The following is a 26,419-nucleotide window of genomic DNA, read 5'->3' on the forward strand; positions in this document are numbered from 1 at the left end:
AGATCGCATTTAGAGCCAGCAGGTTTAATCACTACTTAGTCTTTGCTATTTCAAAATTAGACAGGCTCTACAGTGCTAAAAATATTATACAGCTTTGAGTGTGAAAGTCTAAATTTGAGTTACCCATGCATGCCGCAGAAAATTTTAGTTCTGCTAGTAAGCCCCTTCCTGTCTCTCTTATATTAATACCATGTTCTACAGACACTTAATTTAGATGCAATTAAGAATACAATCCAAGGTTAATGGAACTATGTAGGCTCCTCAAGAGAGCAGTTCAGGAAAGGAAAATTCTTAAATTTTAAAGCTAAATGATGTGAATACTGCTAGTTGAATATTCCTAAATTTCAAGGACAACATGCCCCAAATTTATTTTGGAGGTGCCTTTAAGACTTACCTGAAGTCTGTGAAAATCAGAAGGCAAACACCCAGGGAACTCTGAATGAGTCTTTCCATTTCAAAGTAATTATCATGAGTTAGGGATGGTTTTTATCTACACTGTACCTACATGAATATAAATCACGACAGCTATAGATGAAAATAGGTATCACTTTATGTTACCCACTGATATGCGTAGAATTAATTTATGATTTCAGATTAAAAGTATACACTAATTTTTGTATTTTACAGAAGGGTTTGACAATTCCTTATTATTTGTCTCTAAAGAAAACTGAAATCAAGGACTGTAGTTAATGAGTCTAAGGTTCAATATAAGACCTAAGTCTTCAGTTTGTTAGCATTACATGTATTTTTTTATTAGTTACACAAGCACAAATATGAATTGTTAGGCAAAATTTCTTTCATTTTCATTCACTTATTCACACCATTGATAATATGTCTCTTTCCCTTTTTTCTTTCCAAGAATATTTGCAACTGTAAGTCACAAAATCTGTTTTTATGCATGCTTTGTGTGTATGGCTGACAATAGGCATAGGGCATAGGGCAAATTGAAAGCATTTAAATTTGCCTAACTCCATCTGCAAAATCAGTAGCATTGAATTATGGATGAGTGTGTTTTCCTGAAAAGATATTTTTCCGTGTGTTTTTACACCTTTCAGGTGCAAAACTACACATAAACAACTCAAGGACATACTTAAATTCTAAAGTTAAATATAATCTACTCCATTACGTCTTTAAATTTTATGATACATATATAATGCCTTAGATTTATCAGAACAAAAGTATGCTACTGTGGGCTGTAGTTGCATAAAAATATCTAATCCTTTAATTGATAACTCATAGGTAAATTGCAGTGTAATATTATGATATTGGCTTATATTTGAAATTCTTATTAAAATAAAATAGTATTCTTTGTATCTTGCTTTCCAAGTGTTTTAGAATAAAACTGCTGAATTAACCTTGATGTATACGAACAAGTTTCTAAATTCTTGAGGGTATATTTTACTACAGAAATCCCCTCACAACCTTCTTAATTTTCTTTAATTTTAGTTGACGAGAAAATTACATACATTCTGTGTCATTGCAATGCTCTTTCAGTCCTTAAGTTAATCTAAATGAGTCAAAATTCCCTAAAAAATCATTAAATACAGTATGTGGAATGATCTGTAAATGAAATTACGCACATAATAAGTCCAGCAACTTGTTAAATCTCCATTTAAGAGAAAATGCATATTTTTTTTCTTTATGCCAGGTGGCACATTTTGTCTGTCTTTCTTCTTGAAATTCCCTGCGGTCCTGTGTCTTCTGTGCAACTGCTGCTTTTCAATTCTTCACTATTTAGATCTAGAAAATGAAAAAATCCCAAATGTATTCCTTTCTATTTCACCTCACTCCCTGGAAAAAAAAAAAATAGAGACAAAATATTAGGAACTAATTTCTAGGCATAGGAAAAATAAGAAGATAATTGGGAACAGGCAGGATGAAAGAATAAAAAGCAAACCTTGATAATCTTACTGCATTTCCAGTGACTGTCTCATGAGATGCAGATTTTAGCAGTAGATTTATTTCACTTTGTGGTGTAGCAAAATTTTTGAAGCAGTTTTCCCTTGCATCCTTGTAGCCAAAATGAGATGGGATGAGACTGGATGGCGGGGACTGCAAAATGGATGGTAAACTAATTGAGGCAGCAAACTCTAAGAGTATTGTTCCTTGATTTGAAGTGTGACTAGGAGCCAGTGGATACTAAGGATGGCCCATACTATCCAGCCTCTGTTGGTCACTTGGATAACAAATTGGGATGCAGCTGCAGCAAGTTTGAGGGTGACACGAAATGATGGGAGAACAGTTGATGTGTGGATTGTAGTACTGCTAGACAGAGGGACCTTTGGAATCTGGAACAAGAGGCCAACAGGAAGCACATAAAGTTCAGGAAAGACAAATACAGAATCCTGCACTTTGCCTTGTATAATGCCATTTGTGAGTACTCTTGGAACTGACTGGGTAAAAACAATCTTTGCAGAAAACACCCAGGTGACTGAGTGGAAAGGCTGACTAAGAGTTAAAAGAGCGGCCTTGCAGTAAAAATATCACAGACTGGAGTGCATGAGCACCAGTGTAGTCAGCAGGTCATGGTTATTATTTCCTCTTCAGCAATCATGTGGAAAATTGTGTGTAGTTTTTTGTGTCCTCCACCATACAAGAGAGATATTGCAAAATGAGGCAAGTCAGGAGAAGGACCCATTAAAGGGCCAGGGGATGGAGTATCTTTTAGACAAGGAGAAACTGAGTGAGGCTAGTGGAGAGAGAAGGGTAAAAGGGATCATATTACTAATTTGGACTGAGAACAATAAGATAAATTATTCCATGACACATTTCAAGGAGAAAAATATGCTTACAATGTCCTCCGTTGCCATATTCTCTGTTGTAAGGGGCAAAGTAGCTGTATAACTAGTGAAATCTTGCATTCATACTCTCTTCCTTAAATTTGCAGAATACCACAATGTCTTCTTAGAAGCATCAGCAATACAAAAATTAGGATTTTTATAATAGTCCCCCATGTATGAAAAACCTAATCAAGTGGTGTATGTTTTATCCTTCTAGTGTTTTGGAGGAGCCATTAGGTGTGAATGAAATATAATGTCTAGCGTACTAAAGAGGCTTTATTAGAAGGGAGATTGAATCCCGAAGAAAAGTTACGAAGTTGCTGTTGATGGATACAGCCTGCGTGAAGCAATCACAAACACACACAACCCATTGTAGCTGCAGTCTTGAGCCTTAAGTCTCAGTCTCCGCCTCTCAAAATGAGGACAGCACAGTTTCAGAAGAAATAACTACAGTTGTAATTAATCAGTGTCTCCACAAAAAAAACAAAAACAAAAACAAAAACCAAAAACCCCACAAAAAACAAAACCAAACCAAGCCAAACCAAAACAAAAAAAACACCCCCCCCAAAAAGAGAAACAAACAAAAAAAGAAACCCCCCAAAACAAACAAACAAACAATCAATCAAATCAAAACAAACAAACAAAAAAAAAAAACCCCAACTTTTTTCTCCTCCTTAATCCATAAAGAGAAATAGATTTTTTGCTCAGCAACTCTGTTTTCAAACAGAATGAAGGATCCAGATTGAATTAAATCATTACCTGGCTTCCTCACTGCCAAGACTGCTATTATCCTGGAATAATAGATTTTGTAATGTTTTAACAGCAATTGAAATAAAGGAAGAAACAGTGCTGGCAATTCCTTCCTATTAAGGCCTTCTATCTGGAAAATGTTTATAAATTCATATTCATGTCAAAATTATATTAAGCACTTCTTTGTATTGCCTTGCAATTTGGTCAGTACCAACAAAAATATCTTACTTCGACTTTTTATTACAGTGAAGTTCCTTAGTAAGGTTGCCTTTTTCCTCACAGAAGTGTGAAGCCTTTAACTCTCAAACTCATACTATTATTTCCTAATAGAATTCTCATTTCTCTAATTTATGATTTTCTACTTTAAAGAAGTAGAAGAAATAACATCTGTATGTTTTACACCTGAGAACTTGTTCTGCACAGTGCAGTAGTTGACTCTAAATATATTGTTCATTGAACGAAAAGTTGAAATTTTTGGTGTTTTTTTTTTTAATTGTAAATTTTGGCAAGTATTATTTTTGATGTTTTATTTGGGTCGCTTTGTTTTGATGTTTTGTTTGACGTTTTTGATGGGTTGTTCTTTTATTGTAGCTGGTCACTGTGGCTCCCCAGACCCAATTGTAAATGGTCATATTAGTGGAGATGGCTTCAGTTATCGTGACACTGTAGTCTACCAATGTAATCCTGGCTTTCGACTTGTTGGTACATCTGTCAGAATTTGCCTACAGGACCACAAGTGGTCTGGACAAACTCCTGTTTGTGTCCGTAAGTACAATTAATGTTTCATTGAATTGTTGTTACTATTTAAACATAATCTAATATTAACAGTGGATTGCATGTTCAAATGTTTTGGGCTCAGATCAGATATTGATTGGACCTGTTGTCAATTACAAGGGTTATTATGATCCAATTTCTAACCTAGCACCAACTTGTTAATATTTTCAGTAACTCCTAAATTTCTGTTATTCAGAAACAGAATGGCATAGCACTGAAGGAGTTTGAATAGCAGGCTGCAACTGTGCAATTTAATCTATCACTTTCTCTTTGTCCAGGCATAGTTGTTATGCCAAGTATGGGCTTGCTGAGCTTCTCCCCCTTTTTTCACCGAGAGTAAAAATTCCTTTGTATGTTTTCATTGCTTGGAGGACAAAGCTGGACTAGTCTTCATCTGTGCAGTTCTGATGGCAACTGCCCATTTTTTCAAATTGGCCTCGACTTACCTATGCAAGCCAAGGCATGGCATTGGATTATGCTACATTTCTTTAAAAAATATTAACTTTTTTATAGCCCTTAATATTTTCTTAATTAACCTCTTTCTGAAAAACCCATAATGAATCTCCAGAATTGTGGTGTCTTTTCTTCTCTAGTTCCTTCTTCATTTGTGTGGCAGATTATCTGGCATTTTCTGAACTGTAAGCCATTTAATCAGTCAAAACCAATTTATCTGGTTTTTATTTTACTACTTTATTATGTAGTTGATTTTGTTTCCTTTTTCAGCTTTATTTAAGAGCCTATTTTTTATACCTATTTTTGTTATTTTTAGTGGAGGATTTATATCAACAGAATTGTTGTCTACAAAGGGAGAGTTACTGAGATAGTCAGATTTGCTGTGCAATGCATATTAGATTTCTAAATTTTCAGTATTTTCTTTCTAAGAGTAAAATTAAAATTTTTACTTGTATACAGTGGCAGGAAATATCTGCCAAATGTCATTGTCCTTTTAAAATCCTATTTATATCTTCAAGTGATTTTTGTTCATCAAAGGAGAAATGTCACAACTAGCATGGTTACTATTAGTGCCTTCATTGGACTGTGCAGCAAACAAAATCCCTTCAAAAGAAAGGGGCAAAGCACAGGAGGGGGAGGAGGCTGCTTCTTCCTAAATGCATGTTATCATTACTGTTATGAGAAGAACTGGCTTCAGTTTCTGTTATTAGAGTTTGCCTAATGCTTTCCATTACAGCATAGTTTTCTTTTGCTTAGAACACTGCTAGACTAAAAAGCCAAGCAAGATGATTTGGTTTATGTCAGCATCCAAACTTCAAGAAATTTTCCTCCTTTGATTAATTTGTTTAAGAAATTCCCATTCAAATGAGACTCAAACTCTTCACCAATGTTAGAAATGTGTTCTACTGAAACATTATTTTGGCTGAGAATTATGGAGCCTGAACTAGAAATATGGCTGTTGTGGGTTGACCTTGGCTAGATGCCAGGTGGCCACCGAGCTACTCTCACTCCACTCCTCAGAAAGGCAGGGGAAGAAAACAAGATGGCAGCTTACTAAAACAAAAGGGAATGGTTACATATGCAAGCAAAGAAAATATTTTCATTTTCTGCTCCCCATGAACATGTAATGTCTGGCCGGTTCCTGGGAAATAGGGCTTCAGCATGTGTAGTGGTTGCTCCAAAACATACATGTAAATAATGAATGAAAACTCCCTTCCTTCCCCACTGCCACCCTGCCTTGCCCCTTCATTCTCCTTCCTCTTAGCTTTTATATCTGAGGTATGGAACTTCCCTTTCTTCAGCTGACCTTGTTACATCCCCCTTTGAAGTTGCAACTGCTCCCAGCCTCCTGGTGGGAAGGTGGAATGTTGGGGAGAGGGCAGTGGTGCTGTGCAGGACTGCTCAGCAGTAGCAAAACTGTGGGGCTTTATCCACACCTTTCTAGCTAATTATACAAAGCACAGCACAGCAAGACATCTATCTCAGGTAGATCCAATACAATGGCAGAGATATTACAAAGACATTAGAGGCTGTGCCCCTGAAAATTTGCCCCAAATTGCTCATTTATTTTGTGAGATTTTTACAGAAGATCACTTCTTTTTGTATTTCTAATTTACTTTGGAAGGAGTTGTAGATTTGGAAAGTACCAGGCATTGTAATCTTAAAAAATAATACCTAAGGAAGCACTTGTAGCTCTCCATCCAGGATTACTTAAGATTCCTAGTTTCATATAAAAGTCAGCCTCCTTTATCTTGCAGAATTTGTGACACATAGGTCTTTCCCCATCTCTTTACTGGATAACCAGGTGGACCACACTTTAGCCAAGTGTTCTCTGAAAGGTCTTTCCTCTTGCTGCTTATTGAGAGTTAATAGGAAATAAGATTTCTGCTTAGTTCCTTGTGAGTAGCAGCACAACAGAATCAAAAGAAAAAATAAACCTGTGTATAGGTCATTTTTTCAAGTACGATAAACATCACTAGCACAGAGTTGAGGAGTTCTGTTTGTGCATGTGTCTATATGTACATTCTGACTTTACATTGTTAGTATCTATGCTTTCTATCTTTTTCTAGAATATTTTAATATCTTGTCACATGGAAAACTAGAGCTTGACCATAATAAGCTAATTTTTAAACTTCTATTTTAGCAAAATCAACACACATAATATATAACGGGAAAGATTTGCTCCCAAAATTGATTTCTTTATAGTGATAAGAAAATCAGATTAAAAGAATCACTGCTTCAGCAAAGCAATACAAGAACCTTGAAGCTGGACTGCTTTAAAAATTCAGAATGTTCTGAAATAGTGCATCAAATTTGTTTGGCTCTAATACATGTTTAAGCTTGCTGGGAAAAAATATTTTCCTTTATTTGTATTAGTAGGAATTTTTAAATGCATTTTTAACGGTCTAATACATATCAGATGTGTGTCAAAATGCATATTTATTATTATTATTATTATTATTATTATTATTATTATTATTATTATTATTACAATTTTCAACATAAGGTAAAAAGTAAGTTCTAATAGTTTTATTGAAAAAATAAGATTTTTCTCCTGGCAGTTAAGAATTCTCAATAAATATATCCTATTCTTTTTCTTATATGTCTTGTATAAATGTCAAAGTCATATTCAGAAGGGGAAAAAAAAACAAAGTCAAAAACCAAAATGCCAAAAGAGCTCCAACCTGCAAGAGGTTCCATAGATCAGTACCTTTCATTTAGATGCTAGCCTGTGTATTTTTTTTCTAACAGCAATCACATGTGGACATCCTGGGAATCCAGCTCATGGAATGACGAATGGCAGTGAGTTCAATTTAAATGATGTGGTGAATTTTACCTGCAACACTGGATACTTACTTCAGGGTGCTTCTCGAGCACAGTGTCGGAGCAATGGGCAGTGGAGTAGCCCTTTACCCAACTGCCGAGGTAAGAGCTTTACCCAGCCTCAAAAAACTGGGATATCATTCACAAGCCTGTTCTTTGGGAACTTATTCTCATCTTTATTTCAGTTTCTTCGTTTCTATATTGGAGATTGTTGTTACAGCTGAGTATTAGGGAAGCCTAGACTTTTCAGTACTTTACCTCAAAGTTCTCAGACTGCAATCACCAGCATTTAGTTTAGACATATAAAGTGAACTTTGTATCACAAAAGTTATATTGCATCAATAAATCACTGTTGCCTGTCTAGCCTGAATTAGGTGCATTTTAATACAGTTTCCAAAAACGGTCATTATGAAATTGAATATTTATATATCAAAACATTATTAATTTTGTTTCCTAGCAATACCTGAGAGTTGTGAAACCTGTTTTTCTTACCCCACAAGAGAAAAAAAAAAAAAAAAAAAAAAAAAAAAAAAAAAAAAAAAAAAAAAAAAAAGGGATAAAGTAAGATTTAATTCTGCTTGGGTTTTTGGCAAAGATATCTGAGGTTGATTTCTGATGTGCTATGGGTAAGATGGACATGTTTGAGAGATGAGAATGAAGCAAGGTTTGTGTTATTAGAAAATTTATATGAAATGTATGTATTAGAATTCTTGTACAGAATTCTTTATCCAGATCCCAGTAGTATAATTAAGATTAAAACTCTCTGAACTTAACCTGTTTTTACTCTTTCAATTTTTTAACAATATATTTTTTTAAAACTTTTGGCTATTATTGCAGAATATGGAGCTAACATCTCATCTTTGGTCTGTTCCGCCAATATCCTGATCAGACACCTAAAATTTGTTCACTAGTTTATTGTTTTCATGTAATATGCCCCAAAATAATTTCTACTGGTATAGTACATGCTTTCTCAATGCTGAATCCATTCAGATAATGATATTTAATGATATTGTGAAACATTTTGTTTTGAATCACTTGAGGCAAATTGAATATCTTCTAACCAAATCATAGATGTAAACTGACAGAGAAGTGAAAGGCAGAACATGAGGTAAGTCATGTAAGATATACTGAAAGATCTCAAAGGCCTGGGGAAAACTTTTTGAGATCCTGTATATCCTTCAGTGCTCTTTTTGTGAAGGCTCTGGAAGGAAATGTATTTTAATGACTCTAATTTACAAATGTTTCTGCCATATTCAAAGCCGGCATTATCTGGGTTCATTTATAAATGTTAATATCAGTGCTAATTTCCAAATACGTAAACTAAAAACAAATTTAAAAATGCTTAATTTCTGGAAAGAATCTGATGGCTATGTCTGCTATAGAACATGAAAAGAAATAGAACACAAAATTTTCTCCAGAAATGCAATGGTTACTAAGCTTTACTTGAGTATTTTCTTTCACTAGGAAAGTGTTAAAACAGTATAAGTACTATGCTTTTTGTTCTTTGTAACTTGTCTTTTATAGGCTGAAGGAAATTGCAGGCAGCAAAGTCATTCTAAGGATGCAACATTGGGAGTAAAAATCATGTAGCAAGAACTTAACGTGTACCTTTATTATCTCCACCTGTTAGTTTAATAAAAATCTTATTGTATTACAACTGTTTCTAAGAATAATAATTATCTTTGGTGATTAGCTCATCACAATGTTTCAGAGATAGCTGATGCAATTTCAGGCTCAGTGTATGTGGAATTAGATCTTTCATTCTCATTAAAACAATAAAGAGATGGCAATTCCCTCAGTCATGACCCTCAGAATTTATTCAAGTGAGTTAACTAACATAGCAATATAATTATTGGACCAGAGAAACAAGAACTAGCAAACTGTTCCTATTTAGACTCATGTGGTTTTTTTCCTTCTATACTGTTTTCTTTTGCTAGACCTAAGTGAGCACACTCTTCTCTCTCATCTGTGAGGCATTTAAGTAAGGTTTTATTTGTTAGAAAAGCATATTTTTTCACTTATACTGTAGATGCAATCAGAATCTGCTCTGTTTGACTGTCAGAGTCAGAGAATACAACAGCTTAATTGAAATTCAACCCCATTTACAAGCTGAGTTACTCAGCTATTTACATTGAACTCCATTACTTTTATTAAAAAGAAAACAAATCTAAATGAAAGCAAGGAAAAACAATGCAAAGACTGAGAAGATTCTTTAAAAAGAATGTAAGAATTAGGATGCTCACAGTTACTGCAACTGTTATTTCAGTTGTGTCCCCTGTCTACTTTCGTTGTCCTTTTTAAATTCACATGAATTTGAGTTTGATCCAGGCCAATTTTTGGTCTGAAATCTTGTTTAAGAAGATTGGTTTTACTGAAGTGAGTGAGTATTATAGATGTAATTCTACCAAGATCCAAGATGGTAAACCCCTACCAGAATGGAGTGGCCCAGAGTTCTCTTGGTTGAGTATCTAGAGTTTGTCTGTTCTCATGGAGGAGGTATGAAGCTGGACTTTTGCCATTCACTCAGTGTTTCTTCACTTCATTCTTCACTTAGTATTTCTTTCTCTATAGCAACATATATTTTTCAGTGACTTGTATCTCTTCTATCATGAACTGCAAGGATCCACCTAATTTCATCACCCGCTCTGTGCACCCTGATAAAACCCAGAGCGCTTTGCTGCTAACCATGATAACACTGTAGCTGCTCACCTCTGTGACTGAGTTTAACTGATTTAGAGGGTTTGAAAAAGTTATCATGAATTTTGCAATTTATCCAAGAAACCTCTCCTTCTGGAGAGGAATATACTCTATAAAGTAACAATAACTGTTGTAAATGTATTTGTGCACCAGAAAATATTTAGTTGTACTGCAAAGGGAATGTTCAATATCCACTTCAGCTAAAGTGTTAGAGTAGCTCTGTACCATTCTCCTAGTACATGCATCTCTGATCTAGAAATGTGGAGGATTCCTATTTCAATTGTATGAAAATTTAAAGTGTTGTAATATAATTGCCTTGATAATTGGTATTACTTCTTATTTTAGGTTGGGGTGGTGGGTTGACCTTGCAGTTAGTATATAGCAGTTTCTCTCTGCTGTTCCTTCACTTCTCTGATGTGTGCTCTCTACAGGCTTCAGAGAGTGTCTACTCCCTTATGTACTGCCTTCTCCTCTAAACTTAGTTTTCGCTTTTTACTTCTCACTAGTGTGTGTATGTGTGTGTGTGTGGCCTCCTCTGGTGTATTCTGCCGTTTCCTAAATATATCTTCACAGAAACAAACTTTTCTCATGGCTTACCTCTGATTTGAAGAGAGACTGAGAGTTGAGGTTGTTCAGCTTAGGGGAGAAGGCTCAGGGGAATGTTGCTTATCATCTATAGTTATCTAAGGGACAGTGAGAAAAGAGAGGGCCAGACTTCTCAGTGGTGCTCACTGAAAGTTCATGATGCAAAGGGTGCAAAATCAAACATAAGGAAAAGCTTTTTAGATGTGAGGATGGTAAAACACATGAATAAATTTCCCAGAGATATTGTAGATTTTCCATTCTTACAGCTATTCAAATTAACTGGACAAAGCCCTGGGCAAACTTAGTTATCACTTCCAAGTTCAAGTATTCTTCTATACAGTTTATGACTAACGACTATACATACACACCAACTATATTTCTATGTCAAATTTCGCGTAAATGAATTGATTAGAACATACCTAAAGCAAATAATAGCTTTTTTTTCTGGCATAAGTCTTTACTTCTAAAATTATCTTTTATTTAATTGTGAAAAACATTTCTTTTAAAGTTCATTGTTAGCAATGAAATATGAATTTGTTTACACAGAAAGTAAATCTTCTAGCTCTTTAAATATCCTGCTGGGAAAGGATTGATTTCTGGCAAACATGTATCATTTAATTCAACAGAGATTTACATATGACCTTTCTTTCAAACCTCGGTTGAGTTCACCTGAGTCAATAATGAACTTGGCTTCAGTTGGCTGACACTGTACAGGAAGTGCTACAAATTGAAGATTGCTGCTTGAAGCTATTGCAGAAGTTTGTTTTATTTTATTTTATTTTATTTTATTTTATTTTATTTTATTTTATTTATTTTATTTATTTTATTTTATTTTATTTTATATTGAAACTGAGCTGTTATGTAGGCATAGGAAACCTTGATATATTTGGAAAATAAAGCTGGGACAGTTCTTAGGCACCCTTTCGTAATGATACATTGCTTCTGTCTGTTGTGTCAATAGCAGGTGAACTGTGTAATCAGTGACAGAAAATTTAGAGGAAATTAAATGGGGGTTTTTGACTAAGAAAATAGTAATGAAAAAAAAAAAGATTATATTTGCTATTTAAGAGCTGTATGATGAAAACTTGTATGAAAAAAAAAATTTAATATGTTCATATATTCTAAGTGCACTGCAAGCACTGAATTGCTTTGCAATTATATTTCCCCCTTCTCCAGAATGCTTTTGTCTGTTCTGGTTAACTGTTTTGGTTCAGCAAGTAAAACCTTTTATCTTTTAAAATCTACATATTTTTTAGTATTTTATTTGGACCTGTGTTCTGAGGTAATGTAATTCTTAGAATATCCATGCCTTGGGAAAATCATGTTCCCACTGTTTCTGTCACAAGTAAAAAAATGGCATGTTGTGATGTTCAGGTACTTTGTGAGATAGAAACCCCACATTTTCTGAATTATTTAAACATTGATATCCGTTTAAAAATTTATATTTAATCCTTTCAGTGTATTTTGTATTTTCTAAAGATTGGCGATGACCTTTTCTGGAATGTGAGGGTCTCTGAAGCATGATTTTAAATTAATCATTTATAATTCTCCACATGTACTCTATTTTTATTTTTATTTATTTGATAAAGAACAGGTCAAGTAGTTGGTTTGCTTGCCTTTAAACTGGAACCAAATGGCATCAAAAAATTGCAATACCCACATCTCTGCTGCAAACCTGCCTGAGTAGAAGTTGGTGTAACCTGGATGTGCTACCCCAGAAGTAGTTATGACTCTATTAAATCCTAAGCCAAGTATGTTCACTGGACTTTTTTTCATTAGCATTTTGGAACCAGTTTCCATTTAGTCTCTGGAAGCACAGAAAGCCAATCTCCATGCTTTCTACTTTTCATAATAACTCCTAACCACCAAAATGAGAACTGAATCAGATGGTCTCATCAGGGCTCTGAACTCCTGACTGCACTGCAAGTCATTTTCCCATATATCATTCTTGAAGCAAGAACTGCTGTATTAAAACACCACACTTTCTGCCTATATTAAGGCAGACTTATATTCATAGTCTGTACCAGGAAAAGTAGATATCCTTTGCTAGTGTTTCCTTCAGAATTCCTTTTATCTTGTTATAAATGAAATTTAGAGCTTTTCTCCTGTAGAAATATGTTTCTTAAGACCAGAGACATTCTAATGGGAAGATCCATTTGGCAAAGTTGCAGAGGTTTGAGTTAGCACACATTTTCCAGTCTGTATCAGTAAGTCCAGGCTATTTGTTAGTAATAAAGAATTCAGGTCTCTATTTATACTGCATTTGTGCTGAATTTCAAACTGGAAAGGTTATATTTTTTTTTTATTTTTTTTTCTCATTGCTCATAGATTCTTGAAAAGTTTAATTAGGCTTTTATGGCTTATCAGGAATCTGATATCTACAAAGAATTGCTAATTTTATCATGTTCTCTTTAGCAGCTATGTCATTTGAACTAGTGGCAATATGTTCCACTCATTCACTGACAAGAAAACCTTTTTGATGGCAGCTGATAGAAAGGTGGGAGAGATTGAGATTGGTGACCAATTCTTCTCATCCAAAGATAAAGTAGCTCTGGATTTGTATAAGGATTTGTATAAGCTGAGAAATACATTTTGTTCACCTTAGTTTTTTCCAAAGTCAGAGGCCTTTGTTGTGACTTATTTATACTTAAATGTCAGATAGACCTAATCTGTTTATATTGATAGCATGCTGATATTCTTCAGAAGGATAACTTGCTCTTGAGTAAGTTTCCTAAATAAGGAAGTGAGGTGCCATGGGAGATACCATACAATGTCAGATATTTACCTGATCTGGCAGAGATGCCACTCCCTGGAGTGAAACCAGCCTGGAGATCAGGCAAAGACACTTCAAAAGATAGTAGAAACATCTTTTGAGGCATCTGAAAAGTTCCCCATCCAGGTGAAAAACAATGCTCAGATTAAAAAAGAAGCTGAAGAAAAAAACTTTAAATGATGATTGCAGAGTTTGTACTAGTCTGACAAAAGCTATTGTGTTAATATTACTTGTACATTGATACCCAAAAATGAATTTTGCATGCAGGGAACACAGGAGAAAAATAACAGGCAAATACTTTATCTTTATGGTCAATTTGCTTTTATAATACCTGGCAAAATATGAGAAGTAAACATATTCTGGATGCCAACATTAATGCAATACTTTTTGCATAAAAAATGTTTAAAAATACTATTGATCAGATGTGAAAGTTTATAAAAGTGGCTTAAGATTATTTCTGTCAAGGAGAAAAAAAGAGAGTGAGAACAAGAAATGAAATACTGTGAATTATGTACCTTTCGGTGGTCATTCAACTTTTTAACAGAAAGCTGCCCTAGAGGACTCTGACATGGTCTTTTAACTTCTTTGTCCTCAAGGGTTTGAATCTACTCAGTGTGAGGTTCCAAAATTATCAGGGCAGACTTGGAGTATTCTCCAGCTTTTCTCAGAAGACTAAACCAAGACTGACAGAATTCATTTCCCATGCAACTCTTGACAGGTGTCATTGAGAGAAAGCAATCTCCGTCTGCTCTCACTGTGATTTACTATTGAATCCCCAGGGTGAAAGGCAATTGGGGAAAATACTGCCTTAGTTCTGTATGCCAGCCAACTCAAATTCTTTTCTAAAGTACTCCTTACTGCAGCCCTTCTTAGCAACAGCATACTTGTGTATATATTTAAAAACTGATAGCTGATCTTGAGTGGCACTGCAGGCATAATTATGGTTACTTTTTAACTTTAAGGCTTGTATTCTCTTGCATAATAATTTGATAAGACTTCATATATGATGCAAGAATTTTGTTTGCAGAGCACATGCTTAAATTATGCATTTGGTGACTGTTTTGTATTTCATTCATCACTGAGCTGTCTAAACAGATACTACTGGTAACTGGAGTGAAAACTGTATCACACAGGAAAATTGATGCTTTGGGACTGCAATATATTCCTTGAAAAATCCATATTTCTGGTTTGCATAGAGAATTAACTTTACCTTTTCTCCTTGTGGACTTGAAAAATAGTTCAGTTAGAATTTCTTTGGTGTAGCTATGGGCCAGCATATCTTCATGAAACAAAGTTCCTTTTAACTTCTAATACTGACTTTCATAAGTGAATGATGGCATGATTACCCGTTAAACCAAAGATTTAATTTTAAGCAGTTATATTTGATTGTGTTTTATGTTAATAATCTCAACTTCATTAAAAAAGAGGGACAGCTCTTGTGAATGCTGGTTAAAAATTAAACCTAGGGAAATAATTGAGTGATCCATAGGATGAGAAGAATATTTAAAAATAATTGTATTAATGAATCTACAAAACCTTCAATAAATGTGAGAATTTTGCAACATGCATCAGATTTTTCTTTTGTTTCTAATACTATTTTGGCATTAAAATTTAAATAATTTGAACGATTACTTTCAATGTTCTTTTTCAACTAATGTAGCTCATATTTGAGTTCAATAGCAATGATTTTCTCTAAATTGCAGTGAAAAATAAAACGCTTTTTGGTTTTTATTTTGAATAAATTCTAAAATGGATTTTACTGTTTATTTTGCTGCTTTTTCCTTCACATAATTTTTTTCTGTAAAATACTTCACTGTTTATCACTTTGATCTAGAAATAAAATAGGCATTCAATATTATAGTTTAAAAAATAGAACTTTCTGATATTATGGAGTTCCTACAACTCCCAAATGAGATTTCTATGTGACTGATAGTCTATGATGCCATGAGAAGCTGTCTACATTTTTGCTCTGCAAGGCACTTTCTTTAAAGGTTTGTGCCGGTAGAGCTCTATTGTCATCCCCATTCCATGAAAGAGAATACCAAAGCATCTGCAACATTATTCTCAGACAAAACAACAATAACAACAACAAAACACAAACTCAAACAAAATAAACAAACAAAACCCCAAAACAAACAAACCCAAAACCCAAACAACCACCAAAAAAAACCACCCAAAAAACCCTACCAGAAAGTAAACTAAAAATATAGTTTCCATGGAGGAAGATTCTTTTGGCAACATAAGAAACTTAATCTGATAAACAGTATGAATCTTGTCCTATAGCTTGGGAAAAATTCAATAGTATGTGTCCTCATGCAAACTTCCACTAATTTTGTGTATTCATTAATGAAATTTTACTGTAAAAATGTATGTCCTGTTTAAGCTGTGTATGCCCAGTTTCTAGTGCTATGTTCCTGAGCTAAAACAAATTTGGATGATATTAAATGCAGGCTACTAAACATACATCTGTACTGTGGATCTCTGTGAGTAAAGCAAGGAGTCGTATTTGTACCTATTTGTATTAAATTTCTAATAGAGAAAAATTTTAAATATGATTGATATTAAACTAACATTAATTCACCTTTAGACTATTGGCAGAGGAATGTAATTATTATCTTTCCACAGGATTTTACATATCTTGTTACAGCCATAAATCACAATTCCATCTTTTTTTATTTTTATCATTTAAGGGAAGAGCTACTCTTGAAGGTGTAATTCCTAAAACAGGTAGCTTTCAGTGGAATGGAAAAGTGTTATTTTGCCACAGTTTTTGATACACCATTCCACTGAAAAATGGTGTACTGATTAGAATGTTGACCTAGGTCTCAAGAAGACATATTCTGTTCCCTACCAGTATAAATATTCCATGCAACCCTGGACTTCATTTTTTTGATATGATGGATCACAATAGTGGTATTGTGAGGTTGGGAATCAAATTGCCATAAAAAATAGTTTTAGCTAAATAGAAAGATTTCAAAATATTCACTTCTATGTTTGAAATTAAATTTATCTGCATTTTAAAATTAAACAGCTATAACTAAACATAGGAGCTGAATTGCTTCTACTTATTTAGATGGTTTTTCATTTGAACCAAGTGGCACATTCACAGGAATCGTTTGGAGCATGGCTCAGGGGTAGTATGGACAGGAGGATAATTCTTCATGAGCAGTTCAGAGAAACTCAGCCTGTTATGGAGGGTAGCAGCACACAATGAATAGACTGAGCCACCATCCACTGGCCTCATGCCAGAAAACAAGTGCTGGCTATCTTTAATTCACATTGATATATATAGATGTGTATTTAAATGTTTAGGAACATGTATAGATTTATGTGGGAAAATTAAGTTTAAAGATGTGTTTGTACAAGGAAACTTGTAACTGCAGAGGATGCAGGCTAGTTCCAAAAGGAGAAACTTTGCAGCAGCATCTACCCAGCACTACACCACATCTAATTGCCTAGGAAACAGGGTTAATTAGAATGCAGCATGTGTTGCTTCTGGGAACTGTGCTAGTTTCTGTAAGAAAGGATTGCACTGTGAGTACAGACATATGAGGTCCTTCAGATCTAGCTTAATGTTTTGGTAAAGCATCCTGTCAGTGGACTGCACATTTCACGGACTCACGTGTCCCTGTTCTACAATGATAGTTATATTGGCAGTGCAAGAATTAGACTTAGCTGACAAAAATGAGTAACCATGGAGAAAAAGCAGGAACAAAGAATGTGTCATGTAAAAGAAAAAAACATTTTCTCTTGATAATACTCTTAAATAGAGATCCCCAGAAAAAAGAATTTTTGGAGTTCTTCAAAGCAAGTACAGAGACACAGACTTCCACATCCAAATTTTTTACAGCTTTCAAAGAGCAGTGAGATATTAAGACTTGATATTTTTCCCTGCCTTATGGGACAGAAAGAAAAGCCAAGAGCTAAAGAGATATTTGTTTCTGTCAATGAAATCTCATGTAAACATATATTTATTTAACCTGCATATATCTAATTTCTGTATAAAATGTTATGATTATAATACTATGTTCAAATAAAAGTTGTTAGTATGAAATATAAACTATTATAATTTACGCTGAATGTAGTTTCTTTGGTGAATTATTTCATAATATTCACCATAAAACAAATAGTAATAGCTTCAATTAGAAGACTAAAGTTTTATTACTACTCAGGAACAAAAAAAAGATGTCTCATTGAACATAATCATCTGCATAATACCCTTCTAATGCTTTGTGTACATCATTGTAATACCTTATTTTTAAAAATATATTTGACTTTTCTGTGTAATTGCATTGTCACTGTTTTTAATAACAATTGGTACATGAAAAACGGGATTCTTTATGCCAAAAAGAGTTATTTTCCCCAAATATTACTTCTAAAATAATTTTTATTAAGGAAAACTTCAGATTCATTATTTATTCTTTATTCTTAGGTATATGTTTGTTTGGAATTGTGAGGTTGAAATTATGAATATTTTTAATTCTAAGAGCATGGCTTTAAAAGATAAGGATAAATAAATTACAACTGGATTAATTTAATTTTTTTAATAAACTACCACTGGATTAAATATTAGGGTGTTAGAATTTTTCTAAAATCCTGCTACTTTTTAGCTGATTGAATGAAATATCCCTTCAATGAATAAGTATTTGCACAAGCTGCCTTTTTCTAGTGTATTATCTAGTCAGCACATTTAAATTTTATATGTGATAAAACTTAAGCTTTTGAGTAAATGTTATTCAGGAGTAAAAAACAGTCCATTAGGGACTATGTATATCTTGCTCGAGGTAAGATATCTAAAATGATAATCTTATCTATATTCTTCTCCATTGATTTCTTTTTCATGAAAATTCATTTGAACTAGATGACATGTTAGAAAGGTGGATTCCTGTGGTTCTTTGATGAGCTTCAATTTATGATACTAATAATATTTTAAGTATTTTTTTTTTTTTTTTAGTTTATTTATACTGTTATCTTTAGAATGAAGACAGGGAAGGAGTGGAGTAGGTGTTTGTAACTTTTAATATAGTTTTCAGATTAACAGACAGCAAAATTGGTGTTTGAAAAGGTCTCTTCTAACCCAAGCTGTTAAATGATTCTATGATCCTGCTGTCACTGCAGAGTATAAAATGAAGAAATGGGGAGGGCAGCTATACTTTATATAAAAACTAAACAACTATGAAAAAAAACAACATAATTTTTTTGGGTTTTAATGGCCATCTGAAAAAATTACTTCATGCTTTTGGTGCTTACCCTCCCTCCTGCTTCCCTATCAAGTATTTGTTTTTTCACTGTCTTCCTTTTCCTGTTTTACATGTTAAATGTACTTAATATCTGAAGCAATTTTTCTCATTAGAGGAAATTGAAAAAAAGAAAATGTCAAAGTGTTATTTAAACTATATACTGTTCCTTCATATAAAAATCATGTAGAAGAGCAAACTAAGCCTATCAAGGGAATTATAAAAAATTCCTCTAATTTCTCTTTCATCTTTGAACCACTTGTATACTTGATATTATGTATCTTGTCCAAGATTATTAAAATAACCAGAGTAAAATTGCATTATTATTTGCAAAGCAAAAAGATCTAGAATCTTACTTAGGAGTCAATATTTCTGATATTTAAGTCAAATAAAACCCACAAAGGAATCGTAGATGAGCCACAGTCACAAGCTGTTAGTGAAGTAATGAAAATCATTGCTGCACTTATGATATTGCTGTTACACATCAGCAATGAATTCTGTTTGTCTTGCAGTGGTGAACTGTTCTGATCCTGGCTTTGTGGAGAATGCAATTCGCCATGGACAGCAGAATTATCCGGAAAGTTTCAAATACGGAACAAGCGTGGCATACCACTGCAAGAAGGGCTTTTATCTCTTGGGCTCATCTGCTCTGACCTGTAAGGCGAATGGGCTATGGGATAGATCATTACCAAAGTGTCTGTGTAAGTATCCATTAGCAGGGTGCATGATTTAAAATTATGGCAGGAAAAAGAAGTGTAGCCATTTATTAAGGAAGAAAAGTGGACTTTAAGATCAATAAATTGCAAATTGTACATCTCAGTAAGAGAACATTAAGACAAAATATCGTGCAACTTACCATTATTAAAAATGTGTTTCCAGGGAACTGCGGAACTATTATTTCAAATGCCAGAAAGTAAAGATTAATTGCCCCTATCGGTGAATTGTTAAGGTATCTGAAAACAGCTAGGGAAATCTAAAATTATTATTATTTGCTATAATTTAAAATGATAGTCTAATACTCTTAATGCCTATATCAGATATTTATATTTTCGTACTCATTGTAGTGTATGTATGAGAACAAATCTGTGAAATATGCAGATAAATTTTGCTCAAGAGGGTATTTTCATAGCATCATTTCATATTTCCTCCATCACTTTCTCCTCAGAGAGGGAGGAAATCTTTTGGTGTTTCCTAAGGTCAGTAAGCTTCATATCTTTACAAAATAACAGTTTGCCTGAGTTTAATTTCCATTGAGATAGTTTCCTTCTCTGATCACTATTAATTTGCTGATATGATTTCTGATTTGAAAGGCATTTATAAGAAGTAATAAATGAAATTAAAGTATATATTAATTTTAAACACATCAGGTGTTTTAAAAGTTTTTGCTTTACAGAATTGAAATTCTTTACTAAAAATTATTAATTTCATGGTTTTACACATATATACCAGAGCAATAAATGTCATTAGGTTAGTGGATTTATTTCTTTATTATGTTTTTCATGCTGCTTTGTATCTAATATTCACATGACCCAAGCAGTTTTGCTTTGTTTTTTTTCACAACAATCTATGCTTTCAGTGTCTGTTAATAAGAGCTATAACATGAAAAAGTTGATTTATTCACATTTCAGTAGTGAAATAATTTGGGAAAATATGCCACTTTAAATAAAAAATAGCTGGTTTGTTTGTTGTTTTTTTAGTTTGGCAAGAATATTTACTGGTGCAAAAATGTTCCTTACTTCTTATATCTTAGAAAAATAAGTATGATTCAAAATTATAAAAATGGTCAGTAATCCATTTTCCTCTTGTTCACTCTAGCTCATCAGATATTATTCTGTAATATCATTACAGAATAAATATTTTATTTCAGTATGCTGCTTAAACTGCACCTAGTTGTAGATACGATAAAGCTGCTTGCATTATCATATCTGCAATATATAGGCACATTACAGCAATAGCCTTATTTAATATATTCCTTCTTATGGCTGACCAAAATGAGGTACACTATTTGTAGGGAAGGATCATGACAGAAATGAATGAGGAAAGAAATCTGTTTATTTTTAGAGAAAGGCTAAACTGGACAGGCTAGTTTTTTTATATAGTTTTGTGTTTAATCTCACAAATGACCAATAAGTCATCTATAGCAACAAGAAAACCGAAGCTATGTAAGAGTTGAAATCCAGACAGACTTATACAGTGTGTGGAACCAGCCTTGTATTTAAAGGTTATAAGAGAGTTTTTCTGTGCTATGAAAATATCTCATAATATTTTGTTCCTTCCTTTGTTAGCCATTTCTTGTGGACATCCTGGGGTACCTGCAAACGCAATTCTTTCGGGAGACAAATTTACATACGGCTCCATAATTCGCTATTCTTGCACAGCGGGTCGAAGGCTCATAGGAAATTCTACGAGGGAGTGCCAAGAAGATAGCCACTGGAGTGGGACTCTCCCTCACTGTACAGGTACTTGAACCAGCCATTATCTGAATGTCACCTTGTCATATGAGTAAGGCTAATCTCACATTTTTTTTTAGCGAAATATTTGTTGTGTTTATTTTCCAGTTATATTTTAATGTCACCAGTAGCCACTCCTGAAATATTCTCATAATCATCTCATTCTCTTTGTCATTACTTCACAACTTCACTCCTCAGCCAGATGCTCTAGTTGTATACTGCAGTGTACAGTAGATACAGTAAAACAGTGTTTCAAACCTGGTAAAATTTTGCTTAAAAAGAATACATGTGTTACATCATATTCTTATGAAAACTGTTTTGTATAAACAAAGGTTGTTATATCAGAAATTTTTTATTAAGAAACTCCACAGCGAATGTATTAAGGTAAACTTTGTACATTTTGCTCCTCTTTTCTCTTGCAGAAATTTACTTTGTTATTGTCACAATGTTCAAACATCATAAATGTCTGACATGTTCTTGGTGCTGTCAGGAAGTACAGGAACAATTTATTCTCCCCTAGACTATGCAAATGTAGAAGAAGCCATAAAACATCACACAGTTTTGTTGACGAGTTCAGGCGAGGATTCCTGCTAAGGACACCCACAGCATATTAATAGCTTTTGTAAGGGAAACAGGTATATCCACTTTGGTATATAAAAATCAAATACCCGAATGGTTTAAGAAGAAAATTTCCTAGTGAGAAATTGTTCATAATTACCCATTATACAATCTTATAACTTCCCTTGAACTATTGGACATGCCCACTGTTGGGCTGATGTGATTCAGTGTGGTTCAATTCATATTTGACCTAATTTAAATAGGTAAAAGGTATTTTGAATTATTTTCAGTACTTTGAAAAGGCTCTGAATAAATGTTCATTGTAAACTGTCCATTATCTGCATAGATAATTCTGCAAGGATGCTGAGCAGAATTTGAAATACTGAGCAAAGGCAGTGAATTTGAATCACTACTGTTTCTTTTCTGTTCTACTGCTCAAGGAGGAAATAGTTTAGATTCTTCTCACACTACCAAATCTCACTGCCATCATGATGTCTATGCCTAGATCTGCAAGGCATCACTGCACAACAAGAAATCTTTTCTTGCTTATCTTAAGCTCACATTTATGTCACTTTCACCTTTTTATCCAGCATAATATCCCAGATCTGAAATTGCATCAAGATTGAATAGTCGGCTAACAGTCTAGTGCTGTCATCCAGCAATTCTCACCACAAGGAAAAAATCTCATGTTTAATTGCTAATAATTGAGACTCTTCAGATATCTTCAGTCATGAATATGACAGTAGTTTTATAGACTCATAGATTTTGAAAGCATGAAACAGCCCTGTACTCATATCTTATGGTGGGGAAAATATGTCTAGTGTAACTAAAATATTGTCACTTATACAGAATTCAATTTTCTAACTTTGAACACAATGGCTCACCATCTTGAGAGCAAGATGATTCTCTAGGAAAATGAAAATCTGTCTCTGTTGGCTCAATGTAAAAAAAAAAAAAAAACCAAAGAAAAGTTTGCTCCCCCCAAAAAAAAGCCAGAGAAAACCCTAAAAAGATGTCTCGTTTCTCTAAGGTATTTGGAATTGTAAAACAAACTACACTTTTCAAGTTAGACATTCAGGAGATTAATCCATCAAAATCCAATATGAATAATTTGTTGTCATAATGTCAGTGAAAGAATGATTGTGCCCAGGATGACTGAGAACTCTAATTGGTTTTATACTTTGGGGATATGAAAAACAGTCCAAATATAATGTTTAAAACCTCTGGTCTCTTTCAGAATGGGATTAATTTCTTTATTATATATTAATATATTTTTGAATGCCTGATGGTTCTATGATATTATAAATGTGATCTCAGGGTTTGTTGTCACTATGGACCTGTCACAATGTTAGACTTTTGTATCTTATGAATTACGCAATAATTGACATTTTTGTTTAAAATAACACACTTATTTTTCAATGATGGATATCGAGTCTTCTACATTGCTACATAAAAAGAGGTCTAGACCTTCATATTACTGTAACTGCCTTTGTCTATACTCTTTGACTATAACATTTCATGGTCCCAGTTCAAATTTTCTCAAAGTCAAAACTAGGTATGTCCAAGAAAAGAAATAAATGTCCAGTCATTCATCTGGAATAATTCCCTCAGCAAAATCCCAAAGCAACTGAGACATCATCAATTTTTAGAATCATAGATCATTCTGCCCTGAAAAGTCCCTTTGCATTCACAAGCCACAGTGTATGTGATATATCTGTTTCATGCCACGAACATGCCACAGTGGGAGCCTGAATCACAGTCCTCATGTTATTTCACACATTTTAAGCAGACAGAAATGTCTGTGAAATAGTTATGTCATAGAGTAAGTGGAAGCAGATAGAATCCAGAGGTCACATCTGGACTTTTGCTGTAGCAGTGCCAGGGCATAGGTCATGGGTGACAGTTCTTGATCCCTGAGACCATTATTTGAATTGCCCCAGATTAATTCTTACCCATCACACCTGGCAGTCCATCAAACACACAAATACTTTGCAAGTTTGTGTGTGCTGGAGATCATTCTCAAGTCAGTCTGGAGGCAGCCACTGTGTTTTAAAGAGTGAGTTTTACTGTTCATAGAGAGACAGAATGCACCAGCTGACTTAAGACACTCACACTGTTTACAGGCATGTATTTACACCAGGAAATCTATGTCCAAATGATGTAGGGCAGGGTGACAAGAGCAATCTATTCTAGAAGAGCCTAGTACTAAACAAAGTAAACACAATCAAAGCCCACAAGTTGGTCTTGAATTCAGGAACTGTCTCAGCCTCCTTTTATATGAAATCATGATTGTATCCACTCATACTTGCTATAATTAAAACACTATGACACACACTTATTCATTCTTTCTGACATAAGAAAATTTTAATTTCTAGATTAACTGTTTTTCTCAGAAATTTGGTATTGTTTTTCTTTGTTTTGGATTTTCTCTTTTGTATAAGAGGGATGTCTATGAAGAAAAACCCATTTAAGAATACATAGACTTCAAAATATTAAAGTATTTACACATATTTTGAAAAAAAAAAAAAAAACATAAATAAAATCAAAGCCCAAAATCAAAACCTATAATTTCAATAGAATTTGAGTTTAGACACTTAGTTCAAAAGTGGAGAACAAAGGATAATATTGCTGTTAACTGAAAGGTAGACACCAAAGGATTTAGGAGATATACAATTTTATACCAAAATTTATAATTAATTGTTGATACTGAGACCATGCTTCCTTAACCATCTTGTACAGTATCTTCTGTAACAGCCACTTTATGTGATAAAGCACTTGACTGATTCAGCTGACTTAGGACATCTTTGAGAGCTCTCTCTTGCAATACATATTTCTCTTCTAAATTTGTAACATTATTTTCACAGAAATTTAGAAGATAATGATAATTATGAGATATTTTCATCCTTGACAGACACAGATGGGCAGGAGATTTTCTGTAGATACATGTATTTCAAATACATTTCCTACAAATTTGAATATGGTTCTCATCATTCTTGCTGTATTTAATTTTTGTTATTAGACAATATCACTACAAGTTAAACAATAGAACACAAGGTGTAGAAAATAAAAAGCAACAGATTTGTTGAACTGATAAAAAGTGACAGGGGTGCTTCCTGTGTTCTCAATTATCTTTTAGCCTTTATTTTTATCTCATTCTGGGTTTAGGCCTGTATTGGTCTGAGATTTTCATTTCATATTGGTCTGTATATTTTCATTTCATATTGGTCTGTATATTTTCATCTTTGACTTTAGTTTCACACCATAACACTGAAGAAAAGGAATTGATTATAATAGAAACAATGCAGTGGCACTATTCCCAAAAGATTAGTTTCACTGCTGCCACATTTGCACATAATGTCCCTGCCAATAGTTGCGCTCTGTTGTGTTTTGCAGGAAATAATCCTGGTTTTTGTGATGATCCAGGAGTACCAGCTCACGGGTCTAGACTAGGAGATGAGTTCAAAACAAAAAGTCTGCTACGTTTCTCCTGTGAAATGGGTTATCAGCTGCGAGGGTCTGCAGAGAGAACGTGCTTGTCCAATGGCTCCTGGTCAGGTACACAGCCCGTGTGTGAAGGTAGGCACTGATACATTGGCATTTTGGCACTACTCACACACTTCCTAAGGAGGTTTTATTCTTTGACTGAAAAACTTTGTTAGGCTGAAATATGATGTCATAACATTCTGCAGAAAGTTTACAAGCAGTTCATGTTTTACTTGAAAACTCAAATCCGAACGGCAAAAGTTTTGCAATATATATTTATAATAAGTTTTTGAGAAAATAATTTTAGTTAAAAAGTAATTAGCCAGAAAATAAATAATAGATACCTGAAGTAAATGTAAGACTAAACAAATGCTTTTAGTTGAAGGTATGAAAATGGAGTGATAAATAAATCTGTCATGTTTTGTAACAAGAAAATACTTTCATCTTCTCTTTCTATGGAATATCTGTGCATAAAGGACTGAATAAATGATAAAGTGGCATAAATTAATATATAAATTAAGTATAATATAATACAATAATACATTTTAGTAATAAATAATAATCACTATTAAATAATGATTAATAATATATAGAATTAACAATAATAAATAATAATTATTAACGATTTTTTAATACTAATATATATAAATTAATAAATCAATACATATTACTCCACAGAAGTTAGACTAATTTCTAATGAGATATTTTTATGCTGTCTCTTTCAGAAAAAATACAACAGAGACTATTTCTGAAAACTGCATTTTAAAATAGATTAAAAAACAAAACAAGAATTTTTACTTTTTTTTGGTCCAGCTGAAATTGGAAAGCAGTAATAAAGAACTTTAAATTCAGTTTTATGACTTCTCATTTTCCTAGAATGTTTGAAAAATTTCTTTATCTAATTCATCAGAGTTGATGGATTCTGTAGTATCTGTTGTCTCCTAAATTAAATGATAAAATAGAAGATAGAATAGAATATTTGTAACATTTTTTTTTTTCACCTACACATTTTATTCTGAGTAAAGCTGTTCTTTTGCAGTATTCTTCAGCACAGAC

At 33.5% G+C, this 26,419-nt stretch overlaps 1 protein-coding gene across 2 annotated transcripts in view; it reads left to right on the forward strand.

Moving 5' to 3' along the window:
- Positions 1-26,419, forward strand: part of CSMD1 (CUB and Sushi multiple domains 1) — a 1,072,714-nt gene that overhangs the window by 1,014,587 nt on the left and 31,708 nt on the right. For both annotated transcript variants that reach the window (XM_014869526.2, XM_088162298.1), the window contains exons 53-57: positions 4,122-4,295; positions 7,509-7,682; positions 19,385-19,573; positions 21,158-21,331; positions 25,274-25,456. In XM_014869526.2, coding sequence (XP_014725012.1) covers positions 4,122-4,295; positions 7,509-7,682; positions 19,385-19,573; positions 21,158-21,331; positions 25,274-25,456 — 894 coding nt within the window. The remainder of the gene's footprint in view (positions 1-4,121; positions 4,296-7,508; positions 7,683-19,384; positions 19,574-21,157; positions 21,332-25,273; positions 25,457-26,419) is intronic.

Source organism: Sturnus vulgaris, chromosome 3 (genome assembly GCF_052056855.1).
Source record: "Sturnus vulgaris isolate bStuVul1 chromosome 3, bStuVul1.hap1, whole genome shotgun sequence".
Classification (NCBI taxonomy): domain Eukaryota; kingdom Metazoa; phylum Chordata; class Aves; order Passeriformes; family Sturnidae; genus Sturnus; species Sturnus vulgaris.